The following is a 24383-nucleotide window of genomic DNA, read 5'->3' as shown; positions in this document are numbered from 1 at the left end:
ATACTATTTAAATGATAGTGCTGGTATTTTGACTAGATGTGGCATTGTTTGTATAAAATGATCAAGTAGCAGAAGAAACTCTGGGCCGCATTTAGGAAGAGGCAGTGGTTTTGGTGAGTGTTGGAAGGACCACTGCGAAACTTCTTTCTGTGTTTAGGGTTGACTGCTCTGGTCGAAGAGTGGCCAGTTTGGACGTGGATGGAGTCATCAAAGTGTGGTCTTTCAATCCCATCATGCAGACAAAAGCTTCTTCCATTTCCAAGTCTCCCCTGCTTTCCCTAGAATGGGCAACCAAACGGGACAGGCTGGTGAGTAGCTGGCATTGTTGCAACAGTGAAAGGTTAGAACTGCTACTAAAGCATTTGTACCACTATATACTAGAGTCATCCTCTAACTACTTTTTTGTCTTATATATCCCGAGGCCTAAACTGTATTCCATGGTACTTCTTGAGGGCTTGTATGAGCAGTATTTCCCTTTCCCTGACTGCTCAGCATGGTTGATCATATTTCTATGAACCCCAGTAGTTTTTCCACAGCTCTTTCCAGATTCTGGTGAATACAAAGACTTCATAGCATGATTGACCATGGGATGAGAGACTGACTATATGAGGAAAAACACAGTGTTTACTAATTTCCTAATCTGGTCACCAAAGCCTCAAACATTTCCACAAACGGCATCCTGTTCATTCTATTCCTTCCAATTTGATGATCTGTCTTTTCTCTTCTTTTTTCATTTGGCTGGGATGTCTTTCCTCTTGCAGAAAAGCGGAGAAGACCAAGTCCTGGGTGGAGGGCAGTGTCTCCCTTGGAGCATATTCCTCATTTTCCCTCATAAGGTTTTAGATACAGTGGATGATGGAAGGGTAGTGGTGACTGGGTGAGACTAAATAGAAATGGCTGCAAAGGTGTTAGGTTACTGGGCTTTGATGTAGCTCTGTTATTGTGCTCTTCTGTTTGGTCTGTCCTTCAGCTTGAATGGTAAATGTGCTTCCAAATCCACTGTTAGCTAGGGATGGTTTTGGAACAGGATACAGTTGCTGCTGTGTGTGTGGGGATGGGATGGAGGACACTCATACCTATGATTAACAAGAGCCATTGCTCCATGGGAACAAGCAGTGACAAACATGGGAAGCAGAATTAGGAGGGTAAAGTTTGGTTGTTACGTTCTATGAACTACTCCAACTATGGTCCGGCAATATCTGTGGCTGATGAACTTCGCATATTTTGAGCAATCTTCAGCATGTACTGTCCACTGAAACATTTTGTGTACCTTCTACTTATAACCACCACTTCTGGGAATGTTCCTTGGCAGGAAAAGTGTTTTGCGTAGGCAGTAGTTCTCTTCCCATTGCTTGTTTGTATTTGATGCTATGACTTTTTTAAAAAAAAGTATGAGGTTTTTAATTTTAACTATGATTATTTTAAATATTAAAATAGATCGTAAATAAATAAGTAGGACACCATCCATTATGATCAAACTGATCATCTAACGTTGTCTTAGGTGCTCAAGAATGAACAAATAAATACATAAATGTTATGGAACTCCTTAAGTAAAAATATATTGCCTAAAAACAAAGGGAAAAGATTGCCGGAATATGCCAAAAGGGTGCTGAACCATGCACTTCTCTCCTTCTTTCCTTGAACTAGAATCTTACCCATTTCTTTTGTGCTTACAGTAAGAAGCTAACTATCTTGTGAGTGTTAGTGCCACCTCTTCACCAGTTGTATCTCCTACTTAGAGACTGGACTTTTGGCAGATATGCTGTCTAGTAACAGAGAGGAGTTGATTGATATCTGCAAAGGTTTGATTGTATTTATTCACCATCGTAGAGTCTGGCCTTGGTCTGGTTTCCCTAAAACATAACCATGCCAAAGCAGTTACTTCTGTAGCCACCTAGAAAATATAACTTAACCTTAGGCAAGTGTAATAGTATCTAGTAAACATGTACATGGTTAGTGCAGAATTGCCCCGCTTAATGTTCTCCTTGATGCTGTGTTGCAGTTGTTGTTGGGTAGCGGAGTTGGGACTGTTCGCCTCTACGACACTGAAGCCAAGAAGAATCTTTGTGAAATCAGCATTGATGAAGACATGCCCAGGTAATGAATGCCAAAAAGGAAAGAAACCCAACCTAGATAAGCCTGGAAGAAGTCAGTTGGGCTAGATAATTGATCTGTTCACACATAATGATTATATAATGACTGGAAAAAATCCTAGTCTTTACTAATATTGGTAGTAGGCTTTTCTAATACATTAAAATTTATTATATATAAAAATTAGCTAGCATTCATAAAACTTTATACAGAAATAAAAATATGTAAATAAAATGTCTTTGTGCTAGACAGATCCCATCTGTAACATGTAAGTTTAATATATGTATAAAAAAGCTGATATTCATAAAACCTTGTATAAGACAGTCATATATTATAATGAAATAAAACCTGATATTCCCCAACATAAAACCAATGTCACCTTACAATAATTGATTTTGAGTTTCAGTGTTTCAAAATAAAATATCGTACAGAACGAAATTACAACATACCATTTGTAATTCAGTAATACGAGAGCATTGGTCAGGGGTCTGATTACTTTTGCAAGGCACTGTATATTTTCACACATGAAATGTGGTGCATTCATCCCGGTAGAAGAACAGAAGAACAAGCCAGACAGTCCTTTTTTTTAATGCTTCCTCTTGCACAGATTCTCTGTGTAGGGAAAATGTGAATTGCCCCTTGATGGTTTGCATGCAAACCACCTTTTTGGAAATATTTTGTTCTGGATTTCTCCCAAACTGCACTGAATCCTGGTAATCTACCCCATACTTCTTGGAAAACCACTGAACTGTTGGGTCAAAGCCACGGACACAATTTGCTGGTTGATTTAAGTAACTGCCCACAGTTGCGGGATTATATCCGTCCTAATTTCCTGCTGCTGCTCTCTATAATCAACCAGGGTATCAACCCAGAATGCTTTCTTTGCTTGCTTTTTTTTGTTTTTTGTTTTTGGAACAGAAAATGATGCTGTCCTGAGGCTTTTATCCCCTATGTGTTCCAAGCAAGAAACACAGGAATAGAGGAAGCTGCCATACAGAGTCAGACCATCAGCAACTCTCCAGGGTTTCAGGCAGGACTCTTTCCCACCCCTACCTGGAGTTACTGGGAATTGAACCTAGGACCTTCTGCATGCAAAGCAGATGCTGTACCACTGAGCTATAGTCCTTCCACCAAATGAGAAAAGCTGAGTAGGAGAGTACAACTGCATCTTCCCTGCTTTGAGTGTCTAGGGAATTGGGGGCTTGGGACCTCAACTTTGATCAAGGCGTAGGAGAATGTGAACATTACAGGAGGCTTTGATCATGAATATCCACCTGGTTTTTAGGGGCAGATGGATTGCTGATTCTTGATGAATCTTTGCCCTTATTCTGCTCATGTTTGGCCATGGCTGTCAATAGCTGCTGTTGCTCACTTGTGCTCCTCACTTAAAAGCATCTCTCTGCCTCTTAAGACCTGAAGTTGAAGGAAGAAAGAGTAAAATAGGGTAGCAACTCATAGATCTCAACATTATGAGAGGCTCGTTTGGATGCACAGTGTTTGGGTGTGGGGGCAGGAGCTTGTCAGAATCTGATCAAAGCCAGAAACGACTGCTTTCCCTCATGGTGGCTCGTGGACTTTCCTTGCAGAGAGCCTGAGCTGACCCATGCGTGTATATATTTCAGGATCCTCTCCCTTGCGTGCAGTCCAAGTGGTGTGTCTTTTGTCTGTTCAGCTGCCGCATCGGGCCTTGTCAACCAGCTAGATTATGGAGCTCAAGATTCCGGAGGGAAAGGCACAAATCAAGTTCCTGGGAAACTACTTTTGTGGGACACTAAAACCATGAAGCAGCAGGTATTGTGTTGTTGTTTTCCTTGAGCCCAAAGAACAAAGGAGAGTGTTCTTCCCTTTATTCACTGGTTGGAAATTTGTGGCTCTCCATTTGTTGGATTCCAAACTCCCATCTTCACTGACCTTTGGCAATGCCAGTAGGAGCTGATGAGAGTTGGAGTCCAATTCCCCACCTCTGCCTTTGTGGATCCAAAAAGACCTACTCCCCATTGACACCAATATACATACAACATGTTTAGCCAGTCTCGTGTTCTCTCTGCTTTCTTTTTGGAAGAATTCCTTCACGTACTCACTCTGGTATTTCTCCCTGTCATTTCCATAGTCCTGAGCTCAATTCGTACTTCAAGAACATTGGGTGAATGTTGCATTTTCCATAGGAGGTGGGCCATCACTGTGGGAAATAGTTCCACCTATCGTGCGAAGGCAAGAATGTTTTTGAAGTCAAGACTAGGGACGTCATGCCCCTCCCACTCTCCAGTTCATTCTTGCCTTCGTACGAACAAGATTGGAATTACACGTAGCATTTAGCTAAGTCTCGTATTTGTTTGTGTATTTGTGTATTTGTTTTCAAATCCTTTTTTCTCTTTTGTGTTTAACCTACTGAGGGTCCCCTCAGAGACCGCGGCTGCGGCTCTCTTCGTTTTTTCCCGAGCTATTTTTTTCAAGTTATTTTCTTTCCTTGACTGGGGGCTCCCTCTGAGACCGCGGCTGCGGCTCTCTTTTTGTTTTTGGCAGTTTTCGAGTCTCCCCTCCCCCCGGCTCTGTTGTATCCGTTGCCTGGGAGTTCCCTCAGTGACCGCGGCTGCGGTTATCTTGGTTTTGATCGTTTTGGAGCTTCCCCCCCCCCCGGCTCTGTTGCCGCGGCTGCGGCTCTTCCGATCTCTGCGGGAGCTTGCAGCTGCGGCTTCTGCCGTTACCCCATCATACCTTTTTCCTCAGATCACCCTCGCTACGTGGCTTTAATTCCCACTGCGAAGGGCTTTGCAAACGGCGACGGCGGCTCTCCGCTTTTCCCTTACTGCCTGTTCCCTTCTGGGGATTCCTTTGAGCCGCTAGTGCGGTTTTCGGCCCCGCTGCTTCCCCTGCTAGTCTGTGCTGGACAGTCCTTCCCCCCACTCCGTCCCCAGACGGCCGCCATTGCTCCTTCTCCCTCAGCCTTTTTTGATCGTTTTTTCCCGCCCTTTTTTCCGGGCGCCATTTTTTGAAATTCAAAATTCCCGCCTTTTTTGTTACCATTTATTAACCATCGGATACCTCCCCTGCAGGCTATCTATCTGTATGTTTGTGTATATGTGCTGCTGACAAACTTACACAGGGCTGATTTACACACATTTTTACTGTGGCTGTAATCCTAGTGGCTGAATTATATTATCAAGGCTGGAGCTCCAATCCTAGTGGGCTGGATTGTATTATCAAGGCTGGAGCTTTAATCCTAGTGGCTGGATTACATTATCAAGGCTGGAGCTTTAATATCAGTGGCTGACTTGTATTAAATCTGATTTACATTGTATATCCTGCCCCCTCTGGGGCCGTGAACAAGCCAAAAACCCAGCCTACAGCACTAATCTGAGTGTGCCAACTCTAAAACAGCCTATATTATATTAACGCTGATACCTCAGTGCATTCTGCCCCCTCTGTGGCAGTGCATTTTGCCATCTGCCAGTGTATCCTACCCCCTCCGTGGTAGTACGCTGTGCCAGTTCGGGTCTTTACATCCTGCCCCCTCCGTGGCAGTGTACTGCACCCAGGTTTATATAAGATGGCAGAACAGCCAGGCATGTCACCATCAACACACATGGTGCCAGATCAGCCAGACATGCCACAATCAGCCAAGCCACAACATCCTAACACGTCTAAGACCAGACATGCCAAAGCACTGGCTAAGACAAAACATCTTTCCAGCCATAGTAAACCAAAGCGCCCTCGTTATGTCTCTGTACCAACCACAGCACAGACACACATAAGTGATATTTTCCATTCCCCGGCTGCTGCCTCTGACGAGGAAGAGTTTCTTGGCTTTCCCGCTCACTGTTCGCCTAACGAACTTACCTCTGGTTTACCGCCTCAAACTTCTGTCCCAATAGTTCATCAGGCACACACATCTGCCACATCTGGTCTGCAGCTGTCTCCTGATTTCCTCTCCCAACTTCAAGCCATGCTGGCATTTTTCACCCAAATGCAGTCACTACCACAAGTTCCTGCCATACCCCCACTCAACATGGACCAACGTGCGTGCCATGAAGCTCATCCTTCCTGTTCACCAGATCCCTTTGATGTAGCCAGAGGCAGATGTACGGACGAAGCCTCGTATGCGGAGGAGTCAACTTTCACTGACCATGTTGAAGGAGACGACTGGAGCGACTATTCAGATCATGAGGAGGATACATCGTATCGCCTGTTTGATACCTCAGACTATCAGCCGCTAGCACGTAGGGTACTTCATACCCTTGGTCTCCAGACTGCGCCTTCAACTTCGTCCGCCCCAGCTATCAAAGGGGCCAAGGTCCTCAAATCCCCTGCACCTACTGAACACTACATCCCGGTGCCGGACCCAATTGCCAAATTAGCCTCCGAAGAATGGGCTCATCCACTCAAAGCCCGACGCTTCAAGAACCTGGCTGACAGATTGTACGCCCTAGCCCCAGACTTTGCCACCAAGTTAGATGTCCCTGGCATAGATGAACCAATCGCTCGCCTCGTTTCAAGATCTCTTTTGCCCAGGGAAGGGGAATCCCACCTAAAAGATACTACTGAGCGACGAATAGACTTCGCCCTCCGCAAGAATCACGAGGCCACTGCCTTAGCCATGCGTGCCTCCGCTTCAGCCTCCATATTCTCCAGAGCCTCTATGATGTGGATGGATGACCTTCTAGAGGATGCTAACCCTGATCCTGTCGCCTTCAGAAGAGCACTATCGAAATTACGTAAGACAGCAGCTTTTGTGGCCGATGCCACTTGGATGCCACTCAATTAGGGGCACGAGCCATGACGACTCAAATAGTCGCTCGTCGCACCCTCTGGCTTCGCCACTGGCAAGCTGATTCAGCGGCCAGACTGAACCTGTCCAAGGCTCCTTACTCCGGATGTCTACTCTTCGGCGAGGAAGCTCTAAAGGCAGTTCTGGTTGATCCAAAAGACGCCCAAAAACCGGTTCTGGCCACAGTCAAGAACATCGACCACAGGCCCTTCAGGCGATTTCCCTCCTTTCGTTCTAACCAGTCCTTTTGAGGAACGCGGCCAGGAGGACGAGGCCGCGACTTCAGACCCTATGACCCCAACGCATTCAGGGGCTCCTGGAACCGACGCTTCCAGGGCAGAGGTCAGTACCAAGGGCGCAGGGGCAACTCATCGTCCTCATATAGGGGAGGCCCTCGCCTACACAAGTAGTATTAACGCCCTCCACATAGGTGGCAGATTACTTAATTTTGGAGATCGATGGCTGCGCCTTACTATGGTCTCCTGGATCAGGGACCTTTTTACTTATGGCTATACCATAGAGTTCTGGGCAACCCCATCAGACAGATTTCATCCGTCTCCTTGCCCAAGGGCACCAGCCAGGCACAACATCATGCAGACAGCTATACATCACCTCTTGGACATAGCGGCAATAGAGCCAGTGCCCACAACTGAGAGGTCGGAAGGGGTGTACTCCCTCCTATTTGCTGTGCCAAAACGAGATTTATCTTGGAGGGCGGTATTGGACCTCAAGTTTGTCAACCGTTTTGTAACATACCGCAGGTTCAAAATGGAATCTCTCCATTCCATTACCGAGAGTCTGCATGAAGGAGACTTCCTGGCTTCTATCGACCTTAAGGAAGCGTATCTCCATGTGCCCATTTGCATAGCCCACAGAAAGTTTCTTCGGTTTGCCTTTGGCCACCAACATTTTCAATATAGAGCGATGCCATTTGGCCTCTCCTCTGCTCCAAGAGTATTTACCAAGGTGCTACTCATCCTAGTGGCTTACCTTCGGACCCAAGGGGTTCATATCTACCCATATTTGGATGATCTGCTAATACGGTCCAAGTCTGAAGAGCTGGCTCATCATCATTTAATGATCACCCTCAATGTTTTGCAGACCTACGGCTGGCTTGTCAACTTCGACAAAAGCCATCTCCAACCAACCCAACGCCTACTACATCTTGGGGCACTGTTGGACACCCTGCAGGCAATGGTCTTCCTGGCTCCAGATCGCATCACTGCCATCACAAGCATCGCAAGGTCCCTGATGCAACAAACATCCGCAGACGTCATGCTTCTCGCCAGAGCGCTCGGGATGTTTATCTCCACAATCCACATTGTGCCCTGGGCTCGAGCCCACACTCGGCCCCTTCAGTGGACTCTGTTGCCCTTTCAAAAAGACATTGCCAGCTCCAGCCATCGCAAAGTTCGTTTGAGCCCCACTCTGCGCCTCTCCTTCCGTTGGTGGACCAAGGTTCAACACCTCTCCAAGGGCACGTCGTTCAGAGAACCCCACAGAACCGTCGTGACCACAGACGCCAGCCTCATAGGTTGGGGAGCCCACTGCAACTCCCAGTACGTTCAGGGGGTTTGGCCCAACGCAGAGCAATCTCGAAGCATCAACTGGCTGGAACTAAAGGCTGTCCACTTGGCTCTATGTCATTTTCAGTCTCTGTTCCCTTTGCATCATGTGCTCATTCGAACAGACAACACGTGTGTAAAATCACATTTGAACAGACAGGGGGGCACCAGGTCTCGTCCTCTGCAGGACTTAGCCTCCCTCATCTTTGTCTGGGCAGAACAACATCTACAATCCCTGAAAGCAGAGCACCTCAGAGGGATTTGGAATGTGACAGCAGACTGGCTCAGCAGACAACAGGTCTTTCCGGGAGAATGGAAACTTCATCCAGCCATGTTCCATCGTCTCCAGTGTCGGTTCGGCGCCCTCTCAGTCGACCTGTTTGCTTCCAGTCGCAATTGCCAGCTTCCCAGGTACTTTGCCCGATACCTGGACTCAACAGCAGAAGCAGTGGATGCTCTGACAACACCGTGGCCAGACGGTCTATTGTACGCCTTTCCTCCCATACCATTGTTAGCCAAAACCTTGAGGAAGGCGCGAACCGAAAGGGCACAGCTGGTTCTGATAGCACCATTTTGGCCACGCCGACCGTGGTTCTCAGATCTTCTGGCAATGTCAATGATGGATCCTTGGACACTTCCAGTAACGCCAGACCTCCTATCCCAGGGTCCAGTACTGCACCAGGACCCTACTTGGCTCAATCTAACAGCGTGGCGTTTGAACGGAGACATTTGAGGTCAGCTGGACTGTCTGACGCTGTGATTGATATTATTTTGGCCTCGAGAAGACCATCTACCACTCGCATTTATCAACATACCTGGGTGGCTTTCTCCAAGTGGTGTCAGTCCGACCACCACGATCCATCCCAGGCCAATGTGCACCAGGTACTCCAATTTCTCCATAGTGGCTTTATGATGGGACTTCGACCCAACACTCTACGTCGACATGCGTCTACTCTGTCATCCATTCTCTCAGTGTCCTCTCCTGGAGATCATATTTCCTCACATCCGTTCATCAAACGTTTTTTGAGGGGAGTCGCACTACGCTCTCCGGCTGTTGTCCATCGGTTCCCCTCATGGAGTTTGCCGAAAGTTCTGCAGGCTTTGCAACGCCCTCCGTTTGAACCCATCAGGACTGTGCCCCTACGTATACTGTCCTTCAAGGTCCTGTTTCTGATCGCAATCACATCTGCCAGACACGTTTCGGAGTTGGGCGCATTGTCTTCTGCTCGCCACCTCTGCATCTTCCATAAGGACTCTGTTGTGCTGAAGACTGATCCTTCCTTCCGTCCCAAGGTCGATTCAGTTTTTCATTGCAACCAGGACATTGTGTTGCCTTCCTTTTGCCCGGATCCTACCCATCCTCTTGAAAAGGCTTGGCATTCGTTAGATGTCCGGAGGGCTCTCAAGACCTACCTGTCTAGGACCCAAGAGATTCGACGAACGGAGTCTCTGTTTGTATCCTTTCATCCAAGGTCTATGGGGCATAAAGTATCCAATTCTACCTTATCCCGTTGGTTAAGGGCATGCATTACTTTAGCATATGAGTCCCTGAAGCTGTCAGTTCCGGCTAGTATAACGGCTCATTCTACCAGGTCAGCTGCCACCTCGGCTGCTTTTGCCACTAATGCTCCTGTTGCCGATATTTGTAGGGCTGCAGTCTGGTCTTCCCCACACTCGTTTATAAGGCATTATAAAATTGATCGTTATGCCTCTGCTGATGCATCTTTTGGCAGACGAGTGTTGCAACAGGTTCTTAATGAGGATTAACATGTGGGTGGTCCCTCCCTATATGGGTTGCTTTGGTACATCCCACAGTGATGGCCCACCTCCTATGGAAAATGTACCATTGGTCTCACCTGAAAGGTGATTTTCATAGGAGTGGGCCATCACGACCCTCCCAGTTGGAGGATGACTAGAGATTTTATCAATGGGTTACATGTTATTGTTACGCTATTATATTTAAATGTAAGAGTGAAGTCAAGACTTTTACCTCTGTTATGTTATGTAGTTATGTTAGAGTCATGTTATGCATGTGACTATTATGTTATTTTCCTGGCGGGCCTGTTGGCCTTGTTCTTGTATTTTTAGATATCTCTTTTTAGACTCGCTACGAATGAACTGGAGAGTGGGAGGGGCATGACGTCCCTAGTCTTGACTTCAAAAACATTCTTGCCTTCGCACGATAGGTGGAACTATTTCCCACAGTGATGGCCCACTCCTATGAAAATCACCTTTCAGGTGAGACCAGTGGTACAACCCAGCTGCATTAATACTGATCTGTGTCAGTTATGAGCAGATTAGTGAATGTTTGTTGTTAGTACCTTTATTATAATGTCTTAAACTTAAGGCTGAAATATTTGGCTTTTATCTGAAGTTGTCAGGAGCATTCTGAATCCCCCCCCCCAATTTCTATAGTTCACTGCCAGTCCATTGCCTTCACAGGCCTTTCCTGGCTTGCCATCACTTTGGTTGTATTTTTCCCTTTGGGGCTCTTTTTCCCTGCCCATCCAACCCCTGCCCCCAGCTGTAACATGTGCCCGCCCTTCCTTTTCCTTGTGGTTTGGTCCTAGCCTCTCCTCCAGTTTTGTCTCCCCTCTCGCCTACATTTCAAGCAAGTTTTTAATGCTGCAGCAAGCAACCAAAAGGGAGCTCAGATTCTCAGAGGTTGACTTCACTAACGGAAGAAAAATAAACTAATGGGCATTCTCAGAACGGATCCCGTCTCCTTGCACTCTCAAGTAGTGGACGTGTTGGGTTGGGGCAGCCATTCGCAGATGGGCAAGTAGGTGCCTACACAGGATATTTCAACAGAGTGTTTAATCTTCCAGGAAGGAGACATGCCTGAAGAAAGTTATGTGTCTGTCTCTCTCCTTCTTTCTCTTCCCCTCCCCCAATCCCTGAGCATAAGACAGCATATCCTTCTCTGCTTTCCCAAAGGAGTTACATTTAATCTTCTGTCTGGTGGGAAACAGTTGTCAGCATTCAATGGTGGGAAACAGCAGTACCGAAAAGCCTCTGTGGCGAAATTTGGACTGGGTTGGTCAAAATGTCCTGAATTCCCTCTGGTGTAGACCTGAGTGGGAGAGGAGAAACCCAGATGGAGTGACCATTTGGTTGAGCAACCCGAAGCCTCTGAGTAATGCTTCCCCTGTGTATCTGCCATATCTGTGCAGTTTCAAGGGCAAAGGACACATAATTAAGTTCTCTTCAATGTTGTGTTTTGTCTGCCTTTTCAGCTCCAGTTTTCCCTTGAACCTGAGCCCATCGCTATAAACTGCACAGCCTTCAACCACAATGGGAATCTTCTCGTCACTGGAGCAGCCGATGGCATAATTCGTCTCTTTGGTAATTTGCCAGTTAGTCTCCTATAATGCAGGGATGGGGAACCTGTGTCTCCAGATGTTGTTGGACTATATAACTCCCATCATCCCTGACCATTGCCTGTGCTAGCTGGAGCTGATGGGAGTCCAACATCATAAGGAGGGCCACAGACTTCCCATCCCTGCTTATAACATCATAGCTTGATTTGGTCATCCCATGCCTGTTAAGTCCTAGGATGTCAAATTGTGGAACAGTCCCCCACTGTAAAAAAAAGAAAAGAAGAAAAAGGGTGCTGAAACAAGACCCCCTCCTGCAGGCAGGAGGGCAGAAGTGCTTATATGCTGGGAGCTGTTGACAAATGGAATTCTTCCTATCCTTGATGCTTCCATGTGCAGTAGCTCCTCCAGTCCTCATCCAAGTAGGTGTGAAGTAGAGTGAGACAGTAGAGTAGGAATGAACTGGACATAAATTAGTGGAACAAAGCAAGAGATGGGGAGCTAATGGCGATGGAGGGAAGCATTCTTTAGCACCCCTTTGCCCTTTTCTACAGAATGTTGTGTTCAGCAGGAAATGTTCACCATAAAACTTTCTGTGAGGTTCTCTGTATGCTCATTTTCTAAATAAATAGTCAGCACTTACTGGGTGTGGAGGGATTTGGAAGGTAATTTTAAAAGGGGAAAGACTCCTAATTTATTTGGAAACTAATTTCAGACAGTTTGGATCTCTGTATACCAATGTGGAATTTGAATTTGTTGTTGTTTTGTGCCTTCAAGTCGATTATGACTTAATAATAATAATAATAATAATAATCTTTATTTATACCCCGCCATTTTTCCAAAACTGGAACTCATGGCGGCTTCCAGATAAAAAATACATATAATTAAAAACATGCAAAGTCTACATTAAAATAAGATTAAACTGTTTCCAATATTAAAACCATACACACATATAGCTAAAAAAGTTCAAACTAGTTTAAAAATGATATAATAGACATCAGCAATGCAGCACCCTTCACGCCCTATCCTTAGCCTTCAATTCCAAAGGCTTGTTGGAATAGGAAGGTCTTTGCATGTCGGCGGAAGGACTGCAAAGATGGGGTCATTCTTACCTCCCTAGGAAGGGAATTCCAAAGCCTAGGGGCAGCCACCGAGAAGGCCCTCTCACGCGTCCCCACTAGTCGTACTTGAGAAGATGTGGGTATTGAGAGAAGGGCCTCTCCTGAGGATCTCAGGGCCCGGGCAGGCTCATACAGGGAGATACGGTCTGATAAATAGCCTGGACCTAAGCCGTATAGGGCTTTATAGGTCAACACCAGCACTTTGAATTGTGTCTGGAAACAGACTGGCAACCAGTGGAGCTTTTTTAACAGGGGGGTAGTACGGTCCCTGTAACCAGCCCCAGTTAGCATTCTGGCTGCAGCACGTTGTACCAACTGAAGTTTCCGAACAGTCTTCAGAGGCGACCCTATGAATCAGGAACCTCCAAGAGCATCTGTCATGAACCACCCTGTTCAGACCTTGTAAGTTCAGGTCTGTGGCTTCCTTTATGGAATCAATTCATCTCTTATTTGGCTTTCCTCTTTTTCTACTCCCTTCTGTTTTTCCCAGCATTATTTTCTTCTCTAGTGAATCATGTCTTCTCATTATGTGTCCAAAGCATAACCTGAGTTTCATTTGAATAGAATTTGAATAGTCCCTAAAAAATGGAAATTGTATATCTAATAGCCCATTTGAAAACACAAGATTTCTCTCTCCAAAGAGAGTTCACATTCTTTAATCACTTTGGATTAGAATGGAGTTGTATAGATGTGGTGTTATTATGCTTATAGATATCTAAATCATCCCCTATCAAGTATTTAACATAGATTATAAAATAGCTATCCTTTGCAAGGCCGACTGTGCATTGACTATGTCTACAGCTACACGGTGCAGACTTTGAATTCAGTCTTTGATAGATGCAGATTTATGTCATGAGTTTTGGATTGTCTTAAAATTCAAATGCACTGCACTCGAGTTTTACAAATAGTTAAAACAAATAAGGATTGAGTTGAGATTTACTGTATTAGGAATTCTGCTAAATAACCTGGTGATTATTATTGGCTATTAAACCGAGAAAGCAGAGGTTAAATTTCCACAAGTGAGCTACGTGACTTAGAAGCGAAAGTTGGCAGAGCTCGAGCCATCTTCAAGGACACGTTGCTAAGCAACCTAGGCTCGGGCAGCTGGCCTTTTCTATATAGAGGGCCAGCAGACACTTGTGAGTGTGGGGGTCGAGGAGTTTGTACAGAGAGAGCTTGTGATATGTTGTCAGTAAAGTGACTCTTAAAACTTATTGCTTGTCCGGCTCATTGCTTCAACTGGCATCTAGCCTGTCACTATATTGTTCTGCATCCTGGGCATCTGCTTGTGCCAGATACAACATCCAACAATTGTACCTTACAAAGAATGTGAAAGCTTGATAGTTCATCTTTTGATTGCAGCAGGGATAGTACTTATTTGATACTGGGAAAAATCAACAATCCCTACTAGTCTGCTTAAGTCATTGGAAGTGGTATGAATATACAGAGTAAAAGATGGGATGATATCCAACTAAGTCATATTTGCAGCGAATCAGTGGACTTAAGTACATTGATTTCAGTGGGTCTACTGTTGAGTATGAGTAATGTTGGATATCCCCCATAGTTTGTAGAAGTAATGATCAAATTATGAGAATGGATTTCTTTTCTAAATGGCTCCCTTTTTGTTATGCATTGGAATCATTATTTTGATTGGGAATAACTAGGTATTTATGCATCTGAACAATAAAAATATTTTGGTATTGGATTTGGCATCCTAAGGAGATCAGTGTTGCTTTAAAAGAAACTAATCCAAGTTCTTTTTGCAGTTGGTGAAGAAATATAGAAACAAAATATCTATGAATATAATGCAACGTTCAGCGCTCAGCATAGTTCCTTGTTCTCCCAAAATGAATTCTAGCAAAAGATGCATTATTTGCCTAGAGGGGTTCATAAGATTGCAAAATTTGATTTTTTGTGGTCAGATTGATAAGGGAAAGATGGAGTTTGGTGGAATTACTACACTGGTGAGACATTCTGCAGATGTAGGGAAGAAACATTGGCCCTGTAGCTTTTGGAGCCTTTTCTGTGCTTTCCCCTTAGAATACTGTGAATTTAAAAAAAAAAAAAACCTAAAAATAAATCGCACACCTTTTGTGTCTCTTTTCAGATATGCAGCAGCATGAATGTGCAATGAGTTGGAAGGCCCATGATGGGGAAGTCTATTCTGTTGAATTTAGTTACGACGAGAATGCTGTTTACAGCATTGGAGAAGATGGGAAGGTAGGTTCTAGGATGACCCTGAGGTTGTGTAACTATATCATTGTGTTTCTAGCTATATCAGCAGTTATGTGCCACTTTTTGGCCACACATGTGCCTCTCAAAGTAGCTTACCAATAATGGAAAATAACAAAATCAGTAACATATTCAAATAAAACTTGAAAATTTTATAACATCCATTGTGGCATCAGATTTATATTATGCCATGCAGAAAGGAGCTGGCGGCATGCTGCATCTTCAAAAGCCCCAATTGCAAGTTAGTTCACAAATCCTGTGGGAGAAATGCTGATGCCTTGAAGGTCATACCTCCGTTGGCTGTGTTTCTCCTGGTTTTCAGTTACCCATTACACCTGTCTCTGTAGCTGTAGGTGCCATTGCACAGTAGGAAGTATCTTCCTTTTGCCATCTAATTAGAATCTCTTGTGCCATCCTAGTTTATTCAATGGAACATTCACAAAAGTGGCTCCAAGGTTTCTGAATATGCCCTTCCCAGAGATGCCACTGGCCCATTTGTGTTGTCTGGCTACAGTGGATACAAGCAAGTCCAGTTCCCACGTGGAAGACTTTTTGCATTTGACTCTGAAGGAAACTACATGCTGACCTGTTCTTCCACAGGTGGTGTCATTTACAAGGTATTGGCTTTGAGTCATGATGGTTATATGCTATCTCCAGGATCAGAGGTAGTATGCCTCTGAGTAACAGTTGCTGGGGAACAATACCAGGAGAGTACTATTGCAATCATGTCCTGCTTGTGGGCTTCCCAAAGACATCTGGTTGGCCACTGTGGGAAACAGGATGCTAGACTAAATAGGCATTTAGTCTGATTGAGGAGGACTGTCCTTACGTTCTTAGGGTAATGGAGTTTGAAAAATTTAGGAGTAGAGATACAGCTGATGCAATCTCGGAGCCTTAAAAGAGTCTGTTAGAGCTGAACAGCCACCTTTTTATTTTCCTGTAACATAGTGCCACAGAGCTTCAAACTTAACCATTATACGTTGCATACTCCATGTCACTGCATTATGTAAAATAAAAATGACAACCGATTGTAGCTGAGCAGCCACTCAACTTCAGTAGAAAGTTGGCAGCACAAAATCTTGCCACCTCCCCGGTGGCAGTACAGTACAGTTAAAAAGGCTAGGTTGTGCTAGATATCAAACTTGACATGTGATTTCTACCACAGAAACTTGCGAAGTGTTGATGCGTGCCTGTCTTTTCTCTCTTTCAGCTGAGTAGTAATGACAAGGTCCTGGAGAGCTGCCTCTCCTTGGGAGGACACAGGGCCCCAGTGGTCACAGTGGACTGGTGCACAGCTATGGATTGTGGGACCTGCCTCACTGCCTCCATGGATGGGAAGATCAAACTAACCACTTTACTTGCACAGAAGTCATAAATGAAACTCTGCTGATAGGAAAGTACAAGCTGTAGACTTCTTTAGGGAGGGAGGATGGGGGAGAGATCAGTATTAACCATTTAGGTCCAAACCACTTTGGGAAGGAGAGACTGTGTCAACCACTCCTCTTAATGTTGCTTTCTCCTCTAGGTTGGAAACTTTTTAAAGCCGATGCCAAACCACTGCCAGATAGGAGTTTCAGTTACAGCAGTTCCCTTAAATAAACAATTCTCTTAGCAGGCATGCACTGAACTTCAAGCTTTTTCCATTGAGACCAGTCCCCCCCCTTTTTCCCAATAGCACATGACCATTAACCTCCAGGATCGTGCCAAGGTGTGGGATGCAGACTTTGTAAAGATTCCACTGGAAAACAAGGCCTGTGCAAAACCTTAACAGTATTCTGTGTCTGCTCTGGTGTTTCATATTAAAAGAAAATGTTTTGATTGCATTTGTTGTGTGTGTTGCTTCTGTAGCTTTAAGAAACTTCAGTGCAGGATTTCTGGCAAGAGAACTGTAGTATCGCATCTTTCATTTCCCTATGTTGAGGGTCTTCTAAGGGCTTATGGCTACTTGGGAGGCACTGTCGATGTCTGATATGGGTAATAGACTGCACGTGACTAGGAAAATGCTGTATTGCTGAGTATTCATGCAAGAGTGGCCGCTTTGTGTTTTAAAAATAATTTTTGTCCGATTCCAGCTTCCAGTGACCATATCTTTCTCTTTGTGGGGACTAATATGAATATGTTTAAATGAATAATTGCAAGCTGGCTGTTTTCTAACAAACTCTTCATAAGATTGTTCTAACTTAAGTACCTCATTCTCTGTAAAAAAAAGAAAATGAAGGAATTCCTATCATATCTTTTTTGCAGGGCAGCAGAATAAACACACAAGGTAAAAGAAAAAGAAGTACCAACATTGTATTCCTGAAAGCCACTTAAGCAAGAAAGCAATTGAGTCATCTGTTTTCTTGAAAGCACTTCAGTCTGGGCCAGTTTTTTTTAAGGGTAGGCTTGCAGTAGAATATTGCAACTGGCCAGCCTAAGGCCAGCAGTGAATAGAGTAGCTGGATGCTGCAGTGTGGTCTCCAGTTTATGTTCGAATCTGCTACCCTACATCAAAATTGCCAGTAGTAGAAGCAGGTGCTGAACAGCAATAAAGGAAAGTGTTGGTTTGGCAGGATGTGAAGGCATGATTTATGGAGGTATGGAAGGCTATGGATGCAAGATCACACCCTTTAGTCAATATTTGCCCAGAATAATTACCATACTAGTTTTCACACAGTCACTACACAGAGCAGGCCCCTCACAACATGCATGCATTAAGAACAAAAATAATGTTTTGTATTTAACTGAATTTCATTCGACCTTTTGTGGCCCATGCACACAGTCTAGAGAGATCCTTTTGCAGCAATTCTTTTTCAGCTCATCCTGACTAACTTAACTGAGATGAGGTCATTTGCCAACTTGGTTAAACGGCAAAGGAAGGTTCAGTCCCATCAGTCACCTTTGCCACATCATTCTTGTCTTTGGGGCCCACCTGAAAAATGAGAAGAGTAACTGGTCTTCTTCCCAAGGTGCCTGGGAAGAGAAGCTGCTAAGTTTGTAAGTAATCTTGCACTGAAGAAGTTCTTTTGAAGAACGTTGCCACTTAATCCTCTCGAATAGCAGTTTACTCCAGAAGTAAAGTGTTTCCCCTAAGTAGGTGCTGAGGAAAGAAATTAACGGGATTGCTTTCCTCCCCATTGTGCTGGCTGTGCAGTGTGCAAAAAGTATTTTATGGTTGAAATTAACCTGCAGTAGTTCAACAAGGGAAAGTGTGCATCCTTGGATCAATAATCCCCCACTTGGAGAGCGCTGTAACTGTAACCTGTATGCTGCCCTCTCAGTTCTGCGCTCCCAGTTTTATCTATGGCGTTTTTCAGAAATACAGTTCAGCTTTGAGCAGGTGGAGCCTAAGAGATGGTTTGATTGCTCCGGATTTAAGCGTCGTGGAGTGAGTTGTCATCCAACGGCAGGGAGGTGGAGCCAGTTGTCTACGTAACAAGGGAGCGACGCTTGGCTTGCTTGCTTGCTTATTTCCCCCGGCTTCCTTTAACAGGGAGGTGGGGTTTCAAGTGCTGACCCTGAAGTTTACGTGCAAGATGGGTGAAATCGTTTTAAACTGGATGATCGTAAAGGCACGAGTCCTTCCCAACTGTAGTTCTTGACCTATGCAGGAATGAACAAGAAATGCAAAGAATGATTTACAGAAGAGGTAAGCAATGCTTCAGCCTGTAAAAAATTGTGGCTTAATTTTTTTATTTTTATGTTTCGCAGCGCTTAAAAGAATGGCTCATTGTCCACCCTAAGAATTGTGAATCAGGCTGAGGATGCAGTCGTATGCATTGTCACCAGGGGCTGTGACAAAGAGGGGCAAGCGCCCCCCCTACTAGGAGGTCGCCCTCCCCACCTAGAAATTCACTTTGGCGTTTTTCTTGTGCCGCTACTGATTGTCATTTAGCTGGGAGTAAGCTCTGTGGGGCTTCTGAATAAATATGCTTAGATTACGCGGTACAAAGTTATCTAGCCCAGGTAAATATATCTCTGTGCAGTTCTACAGTCTACAAGCAGAGCACGGTGGTAATTGTCCTCAGCATCTGGGAATCGGTCTTTCTCCCGCTGTATCTAGCCCAGATATTGAGAACTGAGTGTTCTGTTTTTGAATGTAGATTCGCGTCTGTTTTTCACTGGCCTTAACTGAGCATTTGGACAATACACAAGCGAGGGATGAATGAAAAGGCAATTAATTCCATCTCATTTACGCTAAAATTATGACTGCATTGCACTGACTGTTTTGCATATGGGGTGCATGTTGCATCATTCTTTTGCTACTGTGCCTCTTTAATGTGGGACCTGCTCCAAGGCACAATATAAACAATAGCTTTGTATAGTTGGTAATGTGGCCCTACTCCTAAGATCTGCATGCTTAAAGGGCAAATGGTATCCTTTACATTTGTACCTTCTACTACTTATTGTGTCTCTCTTCAGGCTTGCAGAAGGGTATCTGTGCACTTACTTTGTACCAGTTACTAAAATGTACCTGCTTTTAGCCTTTCATGGGAACTGGATTTCCTGCAAGGGTCAAGATCAGGGGTGGGGAGCCCTTTTCATCCAGAGAGCCACATTCCATTCAGTACAACCTTCCAGGGGCCATATGCCCGTTGTGGGTCGAGCCAGAGGCAAAAGTGGGTGGAGCAATGCATTTTACCTTTGTACTCTTTATCTCCCAGACAAGCACAGTTCAAGGACACATTCCAGCCAGATTCTGCCCCCCCCCCAAAAAAAGGTGTGTGAAGAAGCAGGGCCATTGAGGGGTATGGCTTGAGGAAAAGGGATGCAGTCCGGGACGAGTTCCAAAGGCCAGATAGAGATGCCTGGAGGGCCACATTCCAGCCCTGGGCCTGCGGTTCTCTGTCCGTGATCCAGACGAATCCCCTTACCAGGCTGCCAGAGGTGTCTATCCCTTTCTAGGACAAAGATTCCCTTCCCTGAGCAATTTATTCAGAAAACTCAGAGGAGGTGAGAGATCAACCCTTTCCCAGAGGACTTGAGGGAAGGTCTGAATGCATCTTCAGAAAGATTTTCTATATGCCATTTGAGGACGTCTCCGAGTCCAAATGGACTAATGATAGTCACAAGGATTGGCACAGCCCCTATGAGGATTTGACATTTTATTATTTATTTATTACATTTACACCCCGCCTTTCTTTCATCAAGGAACCCAAGGCAGCATACATGTGGCTTCCAGGCGGTCTCCCATCCAGGCACTGACCAGACCCAGACCTGCTTAGCTTCAGCAACGTGGTGGCCTCGTGCCTTCAGACCACTCCTGATGCATGTTCAGTGTCTTACTTCCCTCTTATCCTGCCCCATGCTGCAACACTCCTGCTTTCTTGGGAGTAAGCCCCATTGAACTCAGTGGGACTTACTTCTGAGTAGATGTGTATGCTGTCAGCCCTGCTTCACAGCCAGGTACCCCCTGCTGGACATTATCACTGGGGACATCTTAGCTGTTGCTATTGGCTAGGTTGTTTTTTAATAGTTGCCCACATTTCGTACACTGCTGGTTTTATCTCTGATGTCAAATGAGAGTGTATTGTAAACAATGTTGAGAGCTAACAGTAGGCTTATACTTTTTAGAATAAAAATTACTACTTGCGAGTCTCATTTTTCTCTCTTTACATACAGCTAGTGCTCCTTTCTGACCTGTCTTGAGCAACACCTGCTGGATGTTGGGTTCTCCAAGGGCTGGTAGATCAATTAGAGATTTAGTAAATTAGCAGAGTTCAACTTAGTGTAGCTTGCTCAGCGCTCTGTGCTGCATGGGTGTGATTTTACCTGAAGCAAGCTTTTACCGTGCTTTACATCACTCAGACTTAAACATGGTTTCAAAATAAGAAAAGACTATTAATAGAAATGCATACTGGATAGGAAAGGTGCTTCTTCTATCTAGCTGACTAAGGTGGAAGCTGCAATGACCATGCCTGGGCATTGCCCCTCATGCGAGAGGAGAGGAGACAAGACAAAGAGAACATGGCTCCTTCTTCTGTGGTCAGCAGAGAAGAAAGAGGATGGTGAGTCAGATATGTGAATAGCTTCCTGAGATGTATCAGTGTACATGGAAAGAAGGCAAGACAGAAAAGATGAACACAGGTCAGTGGCAGCCTAGCCACCTATGTGGACTATCTCTATCTCCATCTCCCCATGCAAAGAGGACTAAATGAGAGTTGCTGTTGTCACACTTCTAACACTGGACCTCCATCTCCCAGGTCCCTGCATGTCTCCTAGGTCTCTGCCTGTATCTCTTCTTCCTATTATCCCTGATGTGATGAAAATTAGAATGAGTTGACCACTGGGATGAGCCATTATTGAGCTTATTCTATGATGATCACAGAGTCCATATATAAGATCACTCTCTTTTCTTGTAGATCATCTGTAATGACCGCTACTCCCTAATAAACAATATAACCCTATCGCAGAAGGATTAATTCTGAGTTCCCCTGTTGTGGAAGCTGTTTCTTCTTGAATAGAAGGAAATGGGGTCTCCTGAAGCAGCCAAGAAGAGGATCCTCCCAGTATGGATGACAAAAAGGGTGACTGGGCCAGCTCAGCAGGCACAAATGAAACCAAAGAAAAGAAAAAACCCAGCTTTGGTGAGGTAAGTTGCTCGTGTTGGTTCTTTTAACCCAAGGAAGGTTGGGTTGCACTTTGGCCTTAATTTAGAAGTTTCCGGCCTGTTTGGGTAACAAATAGCATGACTTGTGAACGGTTGTGTGAGATGGTGATGTTAACATACATTTCAGTCTCAGAGAAACAATCATCTTCATACAGCCTGGGATAGTGTGAGATTTGAGCCAGGTATGTCCGGCTTATTCTGCATATTGCTGGGAAGGGCTGTGGCTCAGTGGTAGAACATCTACTTTGCATGCTGAAGGTCCCGGGCTCAATCCCTGGCATCTCCAGGCAGAACTGGGAGAGAACCCTGTCTGAAATCCTGGAGAGTTGCTGCCAGTCAGTGTAGAAAGTACTGAGCTAGATGGAATCAATGGTATGACTTGGTATAAGGTAGATACAGGCAGAATTAACTGGTTGGTTGCCCTGAACAAAACCAGTCTTCTCGTTACCTCCATCATTAGCAGGTTTGGGAAGCATTGCCTTAAGGACTTTGAGGAAAAGTCTGTCTTCAAACACATCCAAGTTGTTGATTACTTCATCAATGTTGTGATTAAACAGAGGTGGTGGTGAAGGAAGGTATCATATAGAATAGAACCAACCTAGTGCATGCATTGACGGTGAGATTGTTAGGCTAGCTGCTATGAGCATCCTGATTTAGTCCAACTAGGAGCTATCGGCACAGCTCTGTGGATTGTGTCAGCTATATTGATTCTGCGTACCAGTTCCTCATGAAAATGTCTGTGTGGAGCACTATAGCCTAATCCCATCTCACCTGTTCCATCCTGTTTTCATTAATTAAATTAGTAATCTTCCCCCAGCCACTCCTCCACACGCTTCATTTCCAAAATCTGTTACATAACAATATTGCTACTGGGTATCTGTGGTAAATTTCAATCTTATTATCTATATCTGCACCCATTTACATTCAAGATAGGTCATCCTTTAAGGGGTGAAAACCTGATTTAAAATGAAAGTTTGGCTGCAGAAAAACAACAAAACAGCAGCAAGTTTTCAGTTGCATCAAAATAGTTAAAAGACCTATTCCCTATAGTTGTAAGAGATGGAAAGTTGTACTTTTTCCCTTGAATATGTGACTAAAAGGAGGTAAGAGTAGAACCTATTTGGGGAATTTATTTGGGGCAGAGGCAGTCTTAAAATATTTGCGATGGTTCCCCCCCCCCGGTACTAATTCTAATAGACAAAAGGGATTTAAGCAAATCTGGGAAGATCAGTGTGCACTCTTCAGTCGCCTATTCTCTGCTTATTGTAGCTGCTTCCCTCCCCCCCCCTTTTCTTGCCCATTGCTTGCTTTAGATTTGACAGTATGATTTTTCTTTTGCAGGACTGAGACTGTCTACTGTATGAATGAAGCTGAGCTGGTAGATATGGCTCTTTGCATTTTGGCTGAGGTGAGCACTGAGGGGGTATGCTGTCCCATTTGTGGCTATTTGCTCCTGCACCCAATCTGACTATTTTGGCTGCAGCTCTTCTGTTAATCCTTGTGCAGCAGATCTGGCTGAGGCTAAAGAAAGCTGAGACTAAGAGGTAGTTGCATTTGTAGTTCCCTCTGTCTGACACACCCACGGAGTGGCTCCAGTGGGCGTCTTTGGCCCTGGAGAATTGCATGTAATTTTTAAAACGGGGACCAGGATTGTGAATGTTCTGCAGTCCTTCACAATTAGCATCTGTCTTCCCGTTTCCCCAGACTGGACAGATATGCTACCTCTGATTATTGTTGGGGAATGATGTACTTCAAAGACAGAGAACCTGTTTGGCCCAGATTTTTATCTCCCCTCCCCAAGTTTGACAGATGGGTAGGATTACCCACCTGTCTATCATCTGATGCCATGACATCTTGCCCACCCTGTCAAAACTTAGCCCATGGGGGTGGGCGGGCGATACTGTGACCAACCAGGATTCAACTCCCCGTGTATCAGCTAAAGTGTGGGGAGTTCAGTCCTGCTTTCTGTAGAGATTGGCTGCATGCCAGTCAATCTAGTCACATCTCTGCCTACTCTACTTGATGTCAGGTGTGTATGATTTCTCCTTTCCACCTAAAGCCAAGGAAGCTGTACTGGTCCTGAACCAGTGCCTGGCATCAGTGACGGACTGGATGAGGGCAAACAAATTGAAACTAAATCTAGACAAGACAGAGGTGCTTCTGGTCAGTCGAAGGGCAGATCAGGGAATAGGGATTCAGCCTGTGCTGGATGGGGTAACACTCCCCCTGAAGACACAGGTTTGCAGTTTGGATGTGCTCCAGGACTCAGCTCTGAACTTGGGATGCCCAGGAGTGCCTTTGCCCAGTTAAGACTAGTGTGCCAGCTGCGCCCGTTCCTGGAAATGCCTGATTTGACTATCGTGCCTTACTTACATCCTGTTTAGACTACTGTAACGCGCTCTACGTGGGGCTGCCTTTGAAGACTGTTTGGAAACTTAAACTGGTACAAAGAGGTGCAGCCAGAGTATTAACAGGGGCTGGTTACAGGGACCATACAACTCCCTTGTTACAACAGCTCCACTGGCTGCCAGTTTGTTTCTGGTCACAATTCAAAGTGCTGGTTTTGACCTTTAAAGCCCTATACAGCCCAGGTCCAGGCTATTTGTCAGACCGTATCTCCCTATACAAGCCTGCCTGGGCCTCGAGATCTTCAGGAGGGGCCCTTCTCTCAGTCCCAACACCCTCGCAAGTGCGATTGGTGGG

The 24383-nt window shown here is 45.0% G+C and overlaps 1 protein-coding gene across 1 annotated transcript in view; it reads left to right on the top strand.

Annotated features, from left to right (window-relative positions):
• WDR91 (WD repeat domain 91) overlaps positions 1–21531 on the top strand; it is a 36784-nt gene extending 15253 nt beyond the window's left edge. Inside the window, exons 9-16 of the mRNA XM_061639430.1 lie at positions 158–308; positions 2003–2097; positions 3714–3882; positions 11658–11766; positions 14967–15079; positions 15511–15708; positions 16302–18719; positions 21433–21531. Of these exons, the coding sequence (XP_061495414.1) occupies positions 158–308; positions 2003–2097; positions 3714–3882; positions 11658–11766; positions 14967–15079; positions 15511–15708; positions 16302–16466 (1000 nt within the window). The 3' untranslated portion in view covers positions 16467–18719; positions 21433–21531. The remainder of the gene's footprint in view (positions 1–157; positions 309–2002; positions 2098–3713; positions 3883–11657; positions 11767–14966; positions 15080–15510; positions 15709–16301; positions 18720–21432) is intronic.
• Positions 21532–24383: the final 2852 nt, after the last annotated feature.

The sequence above is a fragment of the Rhineura floridana genome, chromosome 8, assembly GCF_030035675.1.
Source record: "Rhineura floridana isolate rRhiFlo1 chromosome 8, rRhiFlo1.hap2, whole genome shotgun sequence".
Classification (NCBI taxonomy): Eukaryota; Metazoa; Chordata; class Lepidosauria; order Squamata; family Rhineuridae; genus Rhineura; species Rhineura floridana.
The sequence above is the reverse complement of the archived record's forward strand: the minus strand, read 5'-3'. Positions and strand labels throughout refer to the sequence as shown.